This window comes from Apis mellifera, linkage group LG5 (assembly GCF_003254395.2).
Source record: "Apis mellifera strain DH4 linkage group LG5, Amel_HAv3.1, whole genome shotgun sequence".
NCBI classification, from domain to species: domain Eukaryota; kingdom Metazoa; phylum Arthropoda; class Insecta; order Hymenoptera; family Apidae; genus Apis; species Apis mellifera.
Genome location: NC_037642.1, coordinates 6945537 through 6964549, shown reverse-complemented (window position 1 = coordinate 6964549; position 19013 = coordinate 6945537). Strand labels below are relative to the sequence as shown.

The 19013-nt window shown below is 38.0% G+C and overlaps 1 protein-coding gene across 9 annotated transcripts in view; it reads right to left on the bottom strand.

Annotated features, from left to right (window-relative positions):
* Positions 1-19013, bottom strand: part of LOC411083 (sodium/potassium-transporting ATPase subunit alpha) — a 118549-nt gene that overhangs the window by 37506 nt on the left and 62030 nt on the right. The window contains exon 1 of one of the 9 annotated variants that reach the window (XM_026441032.1): positions 15817-15960. The exons of 5 other annotated variants lie outside the window; for them this stretch is intronic. In XM_026441032.1, the coding sequence (XP_026296817.1) occupies positions 15817-15828 (12 nt within the window). In that variant the 5' untranslated portion in view covers positions 15829-15960. Of the gene's footprint in view, positions 1-14672; positions 14857-15816; positions 15961-19013 lie in introns of those variants that run through there. 3 more of the 9 variants (XM_026441029.1, XM_026441033.1, XM_026441030.1) reach the window with 3 other exon arrangements.

Below are 19013 nucleotides of genomic sequence, written 5' to 3'. Positions count from 1 at the left end.
TCATTGAACGATAACAAGCTTAAATAATCGAGATGCAATACGTATCAACGAATAAATTATCATTATCATTCTAATTAATTACTCGAACAAACTTTCAAACTTTCTACTTCCTGTCTACTTTTTTTCCGACTCAGGACGTGTCGAAACTCCGCGAGGATCTCGCTTCTCGTAAACTCGAGCGATCAACGATCGCGATATTGAAACGAGGAGAGGAGAAGAGAGGAGAGGGGAGGCGGAGAGATGCTGGACGAGGAATGCATCAGCTGATCGGGCGGAAAGAGAGGAAGAGAGCGTGGTGGTATAGCGTGGCCTTGCACGCACCCTCGCGGATTGGTCACGCACACAGAAGAAGGAGAGAGATCCGTGACGTGACGCGTGCGTGGCACAGGTCGCTTCACGAATTGGGTCAAGAGGGAGAGACTCTCTGGTCGTTTAACTTGAGACCTCCTCCTCCTCCTCCTCCTCTTCTTCCTTCTCCTTCTCTGAGAAGCGTTGGACGGATATACTTTGGCGTATCATCGATCCGGATACCGAAGGAAATTGAGCCACTGCACAACCCTTTGTGCACAATATTATAATATTATGCAGATTGGAGAGGAAGATTATTGGAATGACAACTTTTGGTGACAGAGTTTTGTATAATAAAAATGGAGAAAGGTATTAATTTTTGGCGAGTGTTTTTTTTTCTGAGGAAGATTTTTGAGAGAATTTTGAAAAAGGGATATATTGTTGGTATTTTGAAATACTGTAAAATCTGTATTGGACCTAATTTGCATGAAAATTTATACACACTTTAATCGATTCGTTGACGTTGATATGTCAGAACGGCATTTTCCATGATTTGTTCTAGATTTACATGCAACGTATTAATACATTTCTTGTCACGAACCATTTGATTTATTGATGTCGCGTGTCTTCTTTTCATTTACATAGCAGACCCGATTTTCTACGCGTCCTATCCCGTATTCGAGCTACTATACATGGAATAGTTGATCATTCATTCATTATTATCGATCGCATCACTCGATTACGAGCGTATATCGTGGAAAACCATTACTTGAAATATTAAAATCACGGATTAAAATATTGCAATTCGAATAAAAATTCTCTAAAAACTAAAATTAGATTGAAAAGATTGCAATTTTCGATAGAGTTTTCTTAATATCGCACAAGATATTTTATGTTAGATATACGATTTCATCGCTGATTAAATATTTTCAACTTCCTACTCCAAACAATGAATAATGAATTAAGGAGAAGAGAAAGATCCTCGTTGTTTAACTTTACTTCGCGAATAAGATTTCAAAAAAACAAGGATAATGGATAATTCTGCAAATTAATTTCATTTGGCAAAATCGAGGATGTATCGATCGTAACTCAAACTCAACACTTTTGTTGATCCGTAGATTGAAGTTCCGCGATTAAAATTGGATTTTCGTCTATTCTCGGCCGTCCCTGAAAGTCTTCGAAACGGTAAATATATTTAACATCGAACGAAAGCGTGTACTCTCTCTATTTTTTTCAAGCCACCAGTCTTCCCTCGACGAAACTAGGCGCAACTCCATTTCCCCGTGAAAATATATTCTCTTCTCTCAAAAAGAGACACGATCTATGGAGAACAAGATCCAACTATATCGAACGAGACGATTTCCTTCTTGAAAAATTTCAATATTTTCCAACCTTTTCGATCTCCACGATAAAAAACGTAACGTTCTTTTCAATATCCGGAAGAGATATCTGAAAGAGATACGGAATAATTTTTCCAGAAATCAGATCCGATCCCGATCAGAAATCTGTACATTTAATTCGATTACACGAAATTACGAAGTTGCAGAAGAAATAATCAGAGGGAGTTCTCTCCGCCGTTGTTTCTAATTATTCAGGAGGGTGAAAATTAACGTTTCCCGTTTCACGGGGTGCGCAAACATTCCACGCGAGCGGGACTCGTGTTCCGACCGCAATCAGTATGTAACCAGTCGAACGTAGGGACCGGTTGAATTCAATTACGCCGCGTACGATTGATTTTCATTATGAAACCAGTGTTCTATCGATCCCTTGTATTAATTACGGCCGCGTTGACGCAACGTGGGCCGCATAAATCAACGCGAGTAATCGGCCAATTCGATCTTCGATTATCGGTATAGAAATTGCGCGAACAACATCATTATCGTCGCCACCTCGTTTTTTCCTTCGTCGAGGAAAACTCTCGTTTCGTTCTTCTCCTCGTGAAATTTTCCTTTCGCGAGAAAGAGAAATAATTTTTGACGAGATTTCGTTTCGTTTCGTTTCGTTTTGTTTGTACTTTTAATTATTCGTTTGATTATCGTTCGCTCCGCTTTATTTGTCGATTCGTTTTTCCCGCCATTTTTCCTAACCTCAAATTCTAACGTACTCGGTTCCTCGCTTTTGACTTTTCTTATTCGTTTCTTTTTTATCTTACTTCTTCATTCTTGGTTAAAATATTTGGAAATATACACGTGTGTATATATATTTTTTATTGTTTTTATCGATCCATCCATTTGTAGATCAATTCAATCGTCCGTTTAAAATTGATTGGAACGCGGCCAAACGAGACGAGCGATATTCGAAATCGGTGAATAGGTTTAAGAAAATAGCATATTCGAGCTTATGTATACGACAAAGTAAGAACTAAGAATAGAATGTTACCGAAAATAGAATTTCTGAAACAGATGAAACGGTTTTAACGATTTATCATTTATCTTCTATCGAGAAGAGAAAGGAAACGTCTTTCACATTTCACCGATTCGTTTTAACTTTCAATATTTTAAATTAAATCATCTTATCTAGCAACAAAGATCAATGCAACTTTCTTTTCAACCCCTTTTCACCATTTTTAAATACAATTTTTAAATGTAACCAAATAAATATTACCCTGTTCATCGATGAGTGAATGAATCGAATCGAACCACATCCGTCCAATATTACTTCTTCCTCTGTTAATAAAAATATCGTTACAGGAAATCTTTTGTGACAAATTGAACAGTTTGCTCGAAATTATTAAAATTATGCTTGCGTGACCCGCCATATATTTATTTCGCTCGTGTATCACGATTTCCTGCGAGACGAGGTTAAAAATAATTTCCTCGATTAATTATCAAAATTGTTCAAATATCCAACGTTTTGGAAACAGATACGTTTCGATACAGCCAGTCAGCTATCCCGCCGGTTTTTTTTTACCTTGACATCTTTAGTTGTGCGCCGGACGATTTACATTTCGCGCGTAAATACGTTGCGAAATACGTGCGCGTACGTGAATTTATTTATTTGTTTGGGGAGAAGAATAGGGAAACACTTGTCGATGATTTAAACGGATGATGAGGAAAACGCGCTTTTTCTCGAGATAAGTTTGAAACTATAATGGACAGTTTCCATTCAATCGAATTGAAAAATAATAACGATAATTTATTTTGAATCTTTTTGCAACAAAAATGAAAAGCATTTTTCAAACGACAAAGTGGTACACGAATATTAGAAATTTTTATTTTTCCTGAAAATTATTATCAACCAAAAATTACTAAAATAAACGACTTCGACATGCAAACTTGTTTCCAAATTTTATATTCTTTTAATTTTCCGTGCGTTAAGAAACGAGAATTAAAAAAAAATGGAATTTTTTACAACTTGAAATTTTTTAGAACTTGTTGAAGAATAAAAGAAAGGAGAAACGAAAGCTATTAATTGGTTCGAGTGGAAAATCAAACCTATGCCTTTCCTTATCGTCCGACGAACGTGTTCCTTATCTACTGAAGCGAGACACGACTTTTAAGGCAGTGTTTCGAACACACACGCAGCGGCTTTGATCGGCAGGCATTGCAGATCGCGAATGGAATGATGCGTGAAACGTCACGAAACAATTTATGACGCGTTGTGTAATGGAGTGCAATAACATGTTGTTGATTACAGAGAGAGAGCGAAAATAAATAAATAATTTCGGTGGAAAGGGAGGAGAGGTTAGGATTATTCCGCAAATTCGTACTTTCATTAATATTCAAACGAATGGTTAAGTAATTACGAGAATATCAAATATGAAATTGTAGAAATCTCGATATATATATATATATATATATATATATATATATATATATATATATATATATATATACGATAATTAATGTTGCATCATAACGAGAAATGCAACAATGCATAAATTATTAATCGAGATAGATAATTACGAGGGAAGAATATATATTTAACAATTTTGGATTATACGTTTTGAGACGAATGAAGGGGCGTTTAATAAATCGATATTTACGATACTTGATCGGACGAGATTTACGTGGAATCGAAAGTTTTGTAATTTTTGAAGCGATGGATTGTAATGTCGAATCGATTTTCAAAAATTTCTATCGAGAAAAAGAGAAAGAGGGAAAGAAAATTGAGAGGATACATGACATTTCTGATTTGCTGTCTCTATTCGTGCAATTATATCGGTGCTACTAGACACAGTGGTTTAGCCTCGAGTTAGCCAATTAAAACGATCGAACGAATTAATCCAATGGACCTTAACCTCGAAATTGTCATGTGCGGAACGATTATAAATGAAGACACATCTGCTGTCCGTGAACCCTTCCAAGAAACCCATTCGATCGACAAACTTTTCATTAAACAGTTCCAAGTTCAACGACTCTCGACTCTCGTGTACAATGCATAATCGTCAATTCTTGCTAATTTTCCAACGATCCTTATCATTATTAATCGTTCGTAATTCGACGAGAAAAATTCTAGTAGTGGCTCACGAAATTATTTGAAATTAATTTTCTTAATTTCTTCTTTTTCCAACGAAGAATTCTCTTTTACCTTTTAACAAAGAATTAAAATTTAGAATTCTTTCGACGAGAAAAATTCTAATAGTGGAAATTATTGAAATTATTTTCTTATTTTCTTTTTCCAACAAATAATTCTCTTTTATCTTTTAACAAAGAATCAAAATTTAGAATTCTTTTATTTTGGAAAAAGATTAGACACAATTGTGATATGGAAAGGAGATTTTCTATCGACGAGAAAAATTCTAGTAGTGGAAATTATTGATATTATTTTTTTATTTTCTTTTTCCAACGAATAATTCTCTTTTATTAAGCAAAGAATCAAAATTTAGAATTCTTTTATTTTGGAAAAAGATTCTTAGACACAATTATGATACAGAAAGGAGATTTTCGACACCTTCCAATAATTTTCATTAATAAAATCAAAATTTGCAATTTTTCTTTCGCGAGCCACTCTTTTTCTCGCGTGCAGAAAGAAAAAAATGTTCGAATTCCCATTTTAAACACAAATAAATAAGCCCACGGTACCCTAAAGAAAGGAAAGAAATTATACAACAGTTGTTATCGTTGTGGGGAAGTGCGGCATGCGCGGCGGCAGTGCCGTAGCTAGTTCACGGCCTTCCCTTGGTCCCCTTCCCCCCTTCCCTGACCGATGAAAAGGGGGCAATTGCATAATAAATCGATGCACAAAAGGGCCAGCCGGATAAAACGAAACGTTCCACGGATTAACGACGACCACGACGACCACCGCGACTACCGTCGTCCTTGCACGCTCGTGTCTAATACGTGTCGGCGCGATTCAATGGGATTAACCGAATTATGCACACCTCGAATCCACATAACGCAACACGAATGTAACACGAATTTTAGAATTTTGCATTTCGTGACATATACTTTTTTTTTTTCTTTATTTTTCTAAATAAAGAAACTCGAGACAGAACATTTCATTCCGCGATTTGACATTTCGATAATTCTTTTTAAACGATATTTAAATTCGTTATTTATATTATTATATTCGATATTTAATTCGTAAATTTATTTTCGTATAAACGATCGATGGAATCGTTTTTTTAGGGAGAGGCTACGATATAAAGGCTTATGTCTGAATGATTTTAAAACGAGAATTCTGAAAAATTCGGATTTGGAAAGGGATATATTACGTTACGTATAATAAAAACTGGGGAAATGTTTGTAAATCGAGATGCAGCGATGACACGCGAGGCATACACTCGATACGGAATCGTATTTAACCGTGCTAATTGTATCAGCGTGGAATGGAAATTGAAAACAGATTGCGGATTGACGTGAGATAACGTGTGGAACCTAAACATTGTTCAATGAATTATTTCACTACTGTTAACAAGTACGTACACTGTGGAGAAATTTGTTTATAAATAGCGGACGACTTTTCCTCCACAGCTCGTATAATATCGTTTGCTTATCTCTGAACTCGTAAAAATAGTTTGTTAACTCGCGAAAAAAGACTCGAAATTCTCTTCAAGTTTGGAAATCTCTAAATATTTCCCTTTGCTGATGACCCTTATTTAATTCCTCTCCCCCATTTGTTTTTTATTTTCGTTACTTACAATTATTCTATCGATTTTGAAAAATTCAAATTTCTCTTCGACAATTTCCTGTTTTAAACCCGATTCCGAATTTCTTGGAAATTTTTAGACAGCCTGGAACAATTTACTTTACAAAAAAGTAAAGTGGATTGATTAAAAAATCAATAAACAATAATATGTACAATAAATATATATCTGAATGGACGATTTTCTATTTACTTCATAAATAGAAAATTGCATTCGTGGAAAAATTTACGAAATAAATGTACGAGGATCGTTTCGACTGCCTTTTCGGCGAACATAACCTCATTTTACGCGGCGTCACGTGGAACAGGCAATCCTTCCGCGGGCCAACGACCGTCCACCACGACTTACTTCGTTAAGGGGAAACATTGGTTTAACGAAGACCCACAAACGCCCTAAGCAGAAGTCTTTGAAGAGAGCTATTACAGCATTTGGATTTCCACGTGATTTCAACCCGTTTTTTTTTTCTTCCTTCCGCCAACGAAATGGTTTCCGATCCGTGGAATTCTATCCGCGTTGAAGAAACCCCAATCGAATCTTGATCCAAATTAATAAACAATACTCGATGATAATTTATTACGTTCGAAGATGAACATCCTGTTAATTTAAAATTAAAATAAAATTAGGTAGATTTTTTTTAAAACTAAGATCGTCGAGATATTCTTTTTCAGTTTCATCAAAAACTAGTACGAATATAATATAATAGTTCTACGAATCATAAAACAATCTATATCCTCTATATTTAAAAAGAAAATATCCAAACTATCGATTCTCATTCACTGCTACGATCGATAAACAATTCTATTCTCATTGATCGATCGAAAAAAATGTATCTCCATCACTACCTAGTAGAGTGATCGCTAAGCGGATCTCGAACAGACGTTTCTAAGACATGGTTTGGACGGAATAATTATTCAATTTTCTCGTGCGGGGCATTGGACGTGATGCGATAATTGGCATTGGTTAAGGAACGAAAACGGACGGGTAGAGAGGTGGTTATCGATCCGGTGTGGAGGCCGATCGATCCGCGCTTACCGAGAAAAACACCGATCAATGGCGGCGGTGAATAGGAACTGGCAGCGAGATACTAAATGATTCTTGCTCTAGCTGGGAGGAAAAGGTCGAGCAGTTCCTGCAACGTCCTTGAGATCGAAACTTATCGATCCTGAACGATAGCACGAGTCTAGAGGAGGATTCTCAATAATTAATCCTTCTATTTCTCTCTCTTTCTTTTTTGGTTTTTAATCTTGAAGGCTCTGCGGATATAAAAATCCATTTTTCATGGTATTTCAATTACTGGATACGCAAGGAAAATTATTTTATAAAGAATAGTAAGAAGATCGAGAGGAAATTCGAAACAAATCAATTTCAAGGGAAGGATAGGATTAGAATTATTTTTATTTTCATTGTTTGAACGAAGAGAGGAATGTAGCTATCCTTCATTTTGATGAATCGAAGAAATTACAGAGGGAACGTAATTCGAAATGTAGAGAAAAGATTGTGAATATAATACGAATGGAAAAATAATTGTTTGACCCTCTTTACTTTATACTCCCTTCCCGTTTTTAGTAGATAGAAATGGTGGAATTGGAGGAACTGCAATCGACGTCCTTGAAATCCGATCGATCCGAACGAATTAGGACACAATGTAAAACCCTCCGAGATTATTCTTGGCTTCTTCTCAATTTTATTTCTTCCTTTCTCGCTACGACCGTTAATAAATAAATTTAGAATTGCTCGTTGGAAATTGATTTAAGAAAAGATCGAAGGAAACGAAAGAAATTGACGATTATTTTCAATCTACTTGTGATTAAAAAATTATATTAATCGAGATTATTCGAATTGTTGAAAGAGACAATGACAGAGAATCTGAGAGTTTTCACAAATAATTGTAATTAAGAAGATAATTTATCTCGAATTCTTCGATATTTTGCCCAAAGAATCAATTCGATGAAATTAAAGTTTTGAGATTTCACGTGAACGATATATAAATCCGTATTCCAACCATTCCAGAGATTCAACCCCTTCTCATTGGAGAAAAAAGTCTTGTTTCCAATATAGTAAAAGTTTCAAAGAGGAAAATCGTGTTGGAAATTTAACATCCCTTAAAATACGTGGACTGACTCGAACGAAAGATGGCGAAGATCGAATCCTTTCCTTTAATTATTCGATTTTCGATTAATTTCCTGACAATTTCTAAGATCGATCGAAAATTACGAACAAGTTAAAAAATTGTAAGGCTTCTATTTACCCTTACATTATAAAATTATATATATTTGCAAGAAATGTTTGGAGAAGAAGATCGGATTGATCGAGAATTGGGTCAAACTTTAAATACATTAGTCTCCTTAGTTAGAATATTAACCCCTTGGACTTGTACTTCGAGGTTTAATTTAACTGTGACTTTCAATTAGAACGAAGAATAGATAATCTTCTCACGTAATTTTCCGTTGGATATTTATTATTCAACGCGAATTCTCCACAACACTTTCAATTTTAAATTCTTTCAATGTTTTCGCGTAACCGCTACGTCGACAAACAACTCTACACACAGAGGCATCTCTCTTGGATATTTAAAGCTCGGATACCAAACTCAATACCGACAAAATATCCTTCCAATATCAAACACAATGAAACGCACGTGTTTCTCCAACGAACAAACTCAGTTTCTCAAACTTTATCGAATACAATGAAGTATAGCGATAAACAATTCGAAATTATTATCTCAGAGAAACGTCAAGATGGAGGACGAGGAAAAGTATCTTCGATTGCTTCTGAAACGAAAATCTGACTGAGGAAACAACTTGTGAATAATTTTTAGAAATAAAATGCCAGCCTCTTCTAACGATCTCTAACTTTCAAAAGAAGTTTTCTGTAAGATAGAACCAGGAAGGAGATTAAGATCGAAGGAACAAGAATTCGTTGGAACTGGAAAAAAAGAAGAAGAAAAAAAGGAAGAAAGGAAGGTATAGAACACGCCAGGGTGAAATTGGCCGACGTTATCACACGAATCGAAATGTCAGAGGAATTATAAATAGGTTAGGATCGATAGGCAGCCCAGAGAAGGCAAGCTTGGGCGCCATCTAGTCTACGCCACTTCCACCTACAACCACCCTCGGAGTCTTATCGTTAATGGACGTTCGATGCTTTCCCTCCCCCAATACATTTTCAAATTTCTTCCCTCCCTGTTAAAAAAAATCGAAACTTTCAAAACGATTCAAAACTTTCAAGAAATTCTATTCTTTAAAAAAAAAATATTCTAGCAACTATCAATCCAATCAATAAATCATATACACTTCCATCCCTCGCGAATCCAATTATTCCAATAATAATCTAAATCTGGTAAATAAATATAAATAAAACTCTCTATTCATCTTTTCCTCTAATTTATCAACAATCTAACCTCCTTTACGAATGATCTAATTATTCGAATTATCTGAATCCGAGATAAAATTCTCGTTTCGCTCAGATTAATAAATTATTCCTTTCCCCCGTGAATCTGATCCCTGGAAGACCCTCCTGTATCTTATCAAAGCGACCAAAAATCCTTATTATACATAGAAACAGAGATCAAAAATCCTGATTAAATATAGAAACGTTTGATCGAATCACGAATCGAAGGAGGAAAAAAATCCATTCCACGTTTCTTTTTTTCTTTTTTCCACGAGGCGATCTAAACAGGACGGGGAGGGGCGGAAGGAAGGAGCGGACATTTCCTGGAGGAGGAGGAGGGAGGAGGGCGTACGCCTTGGAAGAACCCGGCTTCTGAATCTCTCGCTCGTGGTCTCGTTAGAAACACTTCTGACGGAAATGAGCGTTTTGCGGGGCGAACCGGGACGAGAAACGTTAAGTGGCGTGTGATGCGAGGACGGGAGGCTTAATTTTACACTCGTGACGCGAAACAACGCGTCTCTATAGGATCGTATCTTGTCACGATCTTGCGCCAAGATGGAGCCGCGTTTCCACGGATATGAATATTTTAGAGAGGGGGGATGGATATCGTAATATCGTTTGCTCTTATTGACATTCTGATGAGAATGAAGATTATTTTTTAAAAGTAATTACGATTAAATTTCTCCTCGATGATTTCAGTTGAATTATCGAATTGAATAATGGAAAAATAATTCAATTCGATCGATTCTATTTAATTTTTCTATCGATTCTATTTTTTTGTTTTCTTTTAAAGATGCAAGATATTTGTTGTATCTGTTGATCCGTTAATTATCGTTAATTAGATTATTAAAAAATGGATTTAATCTTGCTTTCTCGAATCCCTTAATCATCTTCTTTCTTCATCTTGTGTATATTGATTGATTTTTAATTGTATCCCAATCCAAATTCAAAATAATCCAAAACCTGTTAATTATTAATTAAAAGTAGATTATTAAAAAATGGATTTAATCTTGCTTACTCGAATTTCTTCGTTAAATCACTTTCTTTCTCCATCTTGTGTATATTGATTGATTTTTAACTCCACCCCAATCCAAATTCAAAATAATCCAAAACCTGTTAATTATTAATTAAAAGTAGATTATTAAAAAATGAATTTAATCTTTCTTTCCTTAACCATCTTCTTTCTCCATCTTGTGTATATCGATTTTTAACTGCATCCCAATCCTACCAACCGGTTCCTTTAATTTTCAAATCTTCTATTCTTCTTTTATTTCTGTGAATAAAGTCACAATCCTTGCAACTGATGACGAAAGAAGGGATAATTTGTAAGTAATTGGGAATGGTTAAAAGAAGAAGGTTGGAAATAAGATAAGATTGTTCAAAGAGAGGGAGGACATTCTGATTTTTTATGACGATGTTGAAAACTTTTGGATTCGCTTGCGAGAGGAACTCGTGAATTGCGAAAATGAGAAGAGACACTGATGGATGAATGGCAATCGACAAGAGACACTTAGGAGACACACTGAGGGTTAGAGCATCGTGATGGATCTTGCGATCTCTAACATGGATTTCTAATTTTCCTTCTCTTGCTCCTACTTTTGAACGAAGGATTTACATTATTGATTTATCATTATTGATTACAATATTCGATAAAAATTTTAGGTAAATCCTTGGCTAGAAGAAATTTTTCATTTTAAATGATTTTCCTAACTGTGTGTAATTACAATCGTTGGAAAAATTCTACGGAATTGTCGTTGAAAAAGCTCGGATTAAAGTCTGACGCGAAGAGTATTTATATTAAAAAGGATTCAGAAGCTTTGATTTTTACAAATTATTACAGATTCCATCAACTTCCATTGAGAGAAATATTATTCAGAATTTTCCGCTTAAAAGAGGTTCGATATTATTTAATTTAAAAGACCTATCCTTTCACGAATTCACCGATGCTTACAGCTATTCACGGATCCTCTCTCCTGTCTCCAATAGAATTCTCACCTCTATTCAATCCCCCTATAGAAAATCCTAGCGTCGTTTTAAACAAAACTTTCGTTAAATAGAATTTCTTCACCGTAACATCATAGATTTCTCCTCGAGATTCGAAACGAGATTCAATCAAAGGAAAATAACAAGAAACAACGTCGTCCTCATCTCTCTAAACTACAATATTTCGAAAAAAGTAAACGTGGAAAAGCTCTCGATATTTTCTTCCACACTTTTGATAAATTAAACTTAACAAAGAATATTTCTAAGCAACATTGATTAAAAATCACAATATGCATAAAAAGAAACTCTAAATGTTGGAATATCTGGAAGAGATTCAAACGAAATTTCGAGATAAAAATCGGGCAACGAAAGGGAGAAGGATCTTGAATGATCGGTGATCGATGCGATCGGCCATGACGGAACGATTTCATTCTCCCCGTGTTTATCGTATCGCGCGATCGATCTGTCGATAACCACACCGAGCGAGCGTTGAATGAACACGAACGTCACCGACGTGGTTATGTAACTGAACAACTCGCAAAGGGCGCAAGTCCCTCCCCAACTGGCCGAAGGTCATAGGTCGAAATATCGCCGTAGAATTTTCCACGATCTCGCAACTCTTTCTCGAGGAATAAAACGAGGGAAAGAGGAAATCCAATGTATAACGATTTCTATTAAAGATAAAACTTTGTTAAAAGTTTCGAACGAGAGAAAGAGAGAGAGAAGAAATCTTACTCGAAACTATATTTTTGTATTTTGCATTAATATTTTGTCGTGCAATTAATCGAGGAATAATATAAATAATAAAATTATAAAAAAATTTGGAGAAAGATTTTGAATTTGAAAATAATTTTGACGATCGAGAGAGATTGACGAAGGAATATGATTGTTAAAATAAAAGAATGAAGAGAGAAAGAAAAAGGTTAGAGGATCAGATAAGCAGAGATGGGATGGAGATAATAATCGAGAGGCGGAAGTCGTTCGAAGGAATTTCAATGAATGAAAAACGACAGTAAGGGCCTGTTAAAAAGATCGACCTTTTCAATTGACGGCCGCGTCCTTGGGCCAGCACCAGCACACACACACACCAGTTAAGAGAACACGCGCGCGTTCGACAAAGCTTCACGAAACGAGCTCACTCACGAAACACATCGGGTTCGAAGAAAACAGACAATTTGAATATTTATTCGAATGAAAACTTGATTCAAACGATATTCTTCGAATTATCGATTCACGAAATTCCATATTCCATAATGTGCAAGGGATCGAGATTCTTTACTTTGAAAATATTTACAACTCAAAATTTCTTTGCGAAACTTTCCACGAAAACTCGAGATTTTCCTAAGTAAAAGTTTCAAAAATTTCCTCAAAAGAAGCGATCTCCATTTGTCTGAATGATAAAAGCAAACTATCGATCGATCCTCATCACGTTTCATTCCATTCCATTCGAAAGATACATCCCAACCCAACCCAATTTCCTCCACTTCATCCTCTAAACACATCCGATCGAACGAGGTTCACGTGGAAAGAAAGATCGTTATAACGAAGTCAGGGGTTGGAGGGAAGAAAAGAAAGGGGGTTGGTGTGGGTCGCGATCGAGGGCGTGTCTATGGCCGGGTTAGATATCACTCGCGATTCGAATCCACCGATTTCCACGTTTTTTTTTTTTTTTGAAGAAACAAAAAAGAGAAGAAGATCTCGAACTGCAGAGAGAAAAGATTTGCGTGAAAAAAAGTGAACGAAGATCGATTTCGACGTGTCTGAGAGAAGAAGCAAAAGTTTGAAGAAGATGAGGAGGGAGATCCCTCGCGAAAGTCGAGCAAAGATTCGTTAAGATTCCCCGCGGAGGGAATCGTTAGGGTGGAAAGATTAGATCAAAGGTGTTCTCTCTCTCTATCTCTGTCCGGCTATAATTCATCGTTATCAAGGGTTTCCAATTTATCCTTGCTCGCGGGGAGAGCTTGCGCACAGACAGGCTCTAGCGAAAGGTGAGCTTTAATAGCTCGCTAAAAATACCAAGTCTCCATGCGGACGTTATTTTCTGCTGGAACGATCGATCGAATTAAGCTTGTCTCGAGACAAGGAGAACGAATACGTCAAAAGATCGCAACCCCTCTTTTCGATTTAACACCAATTTACGATTACAGATACAATTCTTCGAATCTGACAATTTCTATTATCTATTTTTCTTTCTTTGTTACAGAGAGAGAGAAAGAGAGACTCGTTTCATCACATTTTGCATAAATGATAAGGGAGAGAAAGGGATAAGGGAAATTGGGGGAGGGATCGAGGATTCGAGCGAGGTTTTTCGATGATTTTCATTGAGGATTTTCGCGAGGAAAAAAAAAAAAAAAGAAAAAAAGAGAAGAACTCGATGACTCGATCCGCTCGGAAAGTCCGCAGCTGGTCCTGGTGGCGCATGCGCCGCGGCACCCTTCACCGACACCCCTCGAGAACTAGATCCAACCCCACCTCCTCCTCTGGTGGAAACAGCCTTTCTAGCTTTCTTTCCCTGCTAGCTCCCCGCACTCTCGACGACGCCTAAAAAAGTACTCGAGCCGCACAATTGGGTCAGGGAACCACGCGTATAATCCGCGATCGAAGCACTGCCACTGTTCTTTATATATTTTTTCTCTTCTTTTTCCAATCCCCGCACTCTACCGATTACGTTCTTCCTTCTTTTCTCGATTTCGTTTCTCTCTTAATTCGATAAATTTGATTTAACGATAATGGAAAAAAGCACGATAAACGATTTCCACGAAAAAAAAAATATATATATATATCTTTTACTCGATTACTTTGCAGGGATGGAAAAATGTAAAAGGAAAAAATAAGGAAGGAAAGAGAGAATGTAAAAGAAAAAGAAAGGGGAAAAGGGTTGAGAAATAAGGGTGGTTGCGGGTAAATGGCAAAAAACATTTACCATGTTGCTGCCTGTTTTCACACTGGGCCGATTTCGTCGAACAATAGGCGGAAGAAAAAGAAGAAGAAGAAGAAGAAGAGGAAGAAGGAGAAAGAAACAGATAGAGGGAGGGACAGACTTTCCCGACTCGAGGATACTTCCTCGTTTTCCTGGAAACGACACTGACAGAACGGTTCACTGGGAAGAACTGCTTCGCGCGGATTCCGCGAGAGTTCGACGTGGAAAGAAAGTAAGATAAAGAGAGAAAGAGAAAGAGAGAGAGAGTGCGCGAATATATACAGGTATATATACGCGTGAGAGAGAAGGAAAGAGAATATAACCCTTCCTTATCTCCCTACACCTTTCTCTCTCTCTCTCTCGCTCTCTCCCACTCTCCTCCTCCTACCCCCTCGATCGAAGCTCCTCTTTAGCAGTGGTTACACCACAGATTCGTCCCTCTTTCTCTTTCTCTCTCTCTCTCCTTCTCTCTCGCACCATTCTGCCTCGCTCCCTCGCGCCCTCTTTCCGTGATACTTCCTGACCGATACTTCCGTTCGTCCGTCATTTTCCAAAATTTTCGAATTCGACTCGACGGGGAGATGATAGAAAGTTGGACAGTCGTTATACAACTGGCGATAAATTTTATGGAAAAATATCGAGAGAAAGAGAATTGGAAGAAAGACCGAGCGTCGAAAGAGAAGAAATATCGATGAATTTCTAGACGTACGTCCCGTTTCTTCGAGAAAGGAGAGACCGATTCTCTAACGAGCGTTCTTCCGACCTCTAAAACCCATTCACGCTTGCCACTCGTGCTCTAACACCTCTCTCTTTCTTTCCTCGTTTCTCTATTTCACTCTAAATCTCGTCCGCTCTTACTCTTTCTCTCTATCATCCTTTCTTTCTCTCTCTCACATACACACACACGCACACGCACACATACACGCATCTTACGGACGCACATATATATATCGACACGTATGTAACCCACACAGAGAGGCACTCACTCACACATACACTATTGGCCTATCTGGCTAACTGTCAGAGAGAGAGAGAGAGCTCGGAACAAAGCTGTGGATAAAGCTGTGACACGCTGTGACTACAAAGCGAAGATTCGCGTTCGTACAGAGGCTCGAAGAGATGGCTGTGCGTCTAAGCAATCACAAACCTTGTCACCCATGGCTGCGGCGAGCGGTGTTTGATGAGATAGAAGGTTAACAGCGCGGCTTCGAGTGGACCAGAGACTGACTGGCGTTTCGAGTCGTCGAGGACCGCCGGCATCATCGACCCGTCCTCCCCACCACGCCGCGCCGTACCCCCACCACCAACCGACCGTCCCTCACCCGACCAACCCGCTGTGCACAGCCACGGTAACTGTCCCCACCACTAATCTGCTCTCGATTCACCCCCATTCCTGTGCCGCGCACCTCGAGCGCCACCACCCAAGTATCGCCAACACCTCGTACGGGGAAGTCTACGGTCTCTGGCGATCGGCATAAAGACCACATACTTCTTCCTTTCCTCCATCTCGAAATTTAAATCGTTTAACTCGCGTGAGCAAGTACAAAAATTACAAATTGATTCGTTCGATTCTTTTCAAGATCCGATTGTAAACAAAAAAGTTTAATTCCTATTAATCTACGACTAAGTATCTAATAATCTTTCCAGACTTGAATTCATCCCAATTATCATAAAATATACTACGAAGATTATCTAGTAAGATTATAATACTTTTTTTTTTTTTTTTTTGGAAAACGGATAAATCGCAAGTTCAAAATCGAATTAATTTTTTTAACCTTTTCTTTCCTCGTACATGCATGCGTATTCTTTTGCTGTATCGATCGAAATCGTTGCGGGAAGAATTCCAACGTGTTCCAAAGTCGTGCAAAATCGTGGCATCCGCGGTCGTAAAAATTTTCCTGCGGCCAAATTGCTCGAAAACTCGCAGGGGTGAGGAACGAGCGTGGCCGTCGCTACCTAAAACCCCGCAACCCCTCCGCCACCACCGACCCTCACTCACCCCTCCCCGTGGCACCGTTCGAACCCTTAGCCTAGAGGTGCCCGTTTCTGCCGCCACCGCGCCAGTCCGCGCCCTCAAACGCGACGGCGCACGCTCAGACGTCGCGCCAGTGGTTCCCAACCTGTCTTCGGGATAGGCCCCCCCGCGTCTGGATACAATACACTCGTCGGACGTCTGCACGCCGCTCCCTGGGGAAATTTTTCGGCGAGAAGTGTGCCGTGACAGAGGGTTAATTGGGTAGGACCGTATAGAAATACAGGCATATCGAGCGTGCACCTGGTCGAGTTGGTTGGAAACGGGATCACGGGTGTCGTGATCTATGATATACGATGATTTACTTGGTTCTAGGACGATATTAACGGGAAGTGGGGCAAGCTCGGATACGATCTATTGTTTGGAATATTGAGAAGGGAGGAGAGCGTTGTAGAACGCCGCGATTTCTTTTTTCCTTTTTTTGGAAATATAGGTTAATTGTAGATTGGAGGAGAATTTGAGAGGGGAGGAGAAGTGGGATATAATTATTAATAGAATTATAATTATTAGATCGAAGAATGGAGGAATAATGGAGGGAAAGGTTCGATTCAGCAAAGAAATTCCAACATTTTCAAGGAAGTAGGACAAGCTGCAACTGTCGTTCTAAAAACCTAAATTATCGTATCCAAATATCACCTATTTTTGAAAAGGGGGCGGTACCATTATTACTTAAAAATTGACGAATAAACGGAAAGAGAGGAGAGAAAAATCCGATTCGATCCGAAAAAAAGGGGGGACGATAAAGAAGATTCGCAAGACGGAAGAGGAAAAATATTGAACGAGAACCACTGAAACGCGATCCGTGCTACTGGGCTACGCGCCACACGGCGCTTTGGCCGACCGACCGACTCTACTCGCACACGATCCTCCCTCCTGCTTCCTCCCCGCCGTTATCTCTCTCGCTCGCTCCCATTCTTCCTCTCGTTGCAGCGTCTTCGTCCCTCTGCAACGAGTCTATTCGTCCCGTTTCAACATGCAGATCTTCCGTCCGCACGTTACGAGGCCCGTGTCTCTTCTTCCGAGTTTAACCGGAGAGACCACACCGCGATCCAATGGATCCCGTTTCCTCGCTGTCCTTCGGGATGATCGAACGCGTTGAATTACTCTCTCGCCCTTCCTCACGTTTTACATAACCGTCGCAAGATTCTAATCGACCCTTTCTTTCTCTTGAAAAGTTACCAATGTATATACATATATATATATTTAAATCGAATTATTTTCTGTCATTCTTTCGAATGAAATATTTATCATTGTTATAATAATCGGAATATTTTGAATCAAATTGTTTCTTTTTTTTTTAATTTTGATATAGAAATTTTTAAGCCGTGTCACGACCTAAAAAAAAAATTGAGAAATATTAGATAAGAGTTAGGTATATCAGAAATTATTTTAGTTAATCACCAAATACATTATTATGAAAATTTTCAAAAGGGATATTTATATACATTTAAAAAAAAAAGAGAATGGTTATTATTCCCATTCTTTCTTTTTTTTTTTAATTAATTCTGATACACATTTTCTACTGCCAATGAAATAAGTTTCCACGTCTCGTTACAAAGACTGTTATGAAAGAATGTGGAGCAGCGCACGAGTTATACCGCTGAGAAAATTGGAGCCAATATTTATTCCTGTATTCGTGTATCGACTTGGTCAGATATAGGTAATCAAACTTGCAATCCTTCCAAGTATCTTCTCCTTACTTCCCCCTGAATAATAACATCTTGAATTATATAAGCAAATAACCCATAGGCGATTGAAGAGCGAAAAGCTGGTGAGGGATGATCCCGTTTCCTTACTGTCCTCCACGATGATCGAACGAGCTACACTTATCCTCTGCCCTTCGTTACGTTATCTACGAGCTTCTAATTATCTTGTTCCATCCATCTATTTCACCATCGCGAAACCTTCGAACCGAGGAAGAAACGAGCAGAAAATAATCTCGAAGCGAGAATAATCTCAAGGAAAAAAGAAAAAAATTTCAAAAAGATTTCCTTCGATGGAATCCTCGTCGGGATGATTGTATCGATCGGGAAAATTACCAAGGCAATTCATCACATACTCTGTCTTTTATTACTCCTACTTTTCATCGTGCAAGAGTGAAAAAAGAAACTACGATTATCGATTGAAACTGAGAAAAGGAAAAGGAAAGGATCTGTTGATTTTAAGATCACTTTCATCTTTCGTTTAATTATTCGAACGATTAAGAACAGACAAGTTCAAGAGCAAAACTATACTCAGGTGTCTTACCTGAGCTTTTTCACGGAGAGCTTTCTTAATGGATTTTTCTGAAAATAGGTTTGCGATTCAGGAAA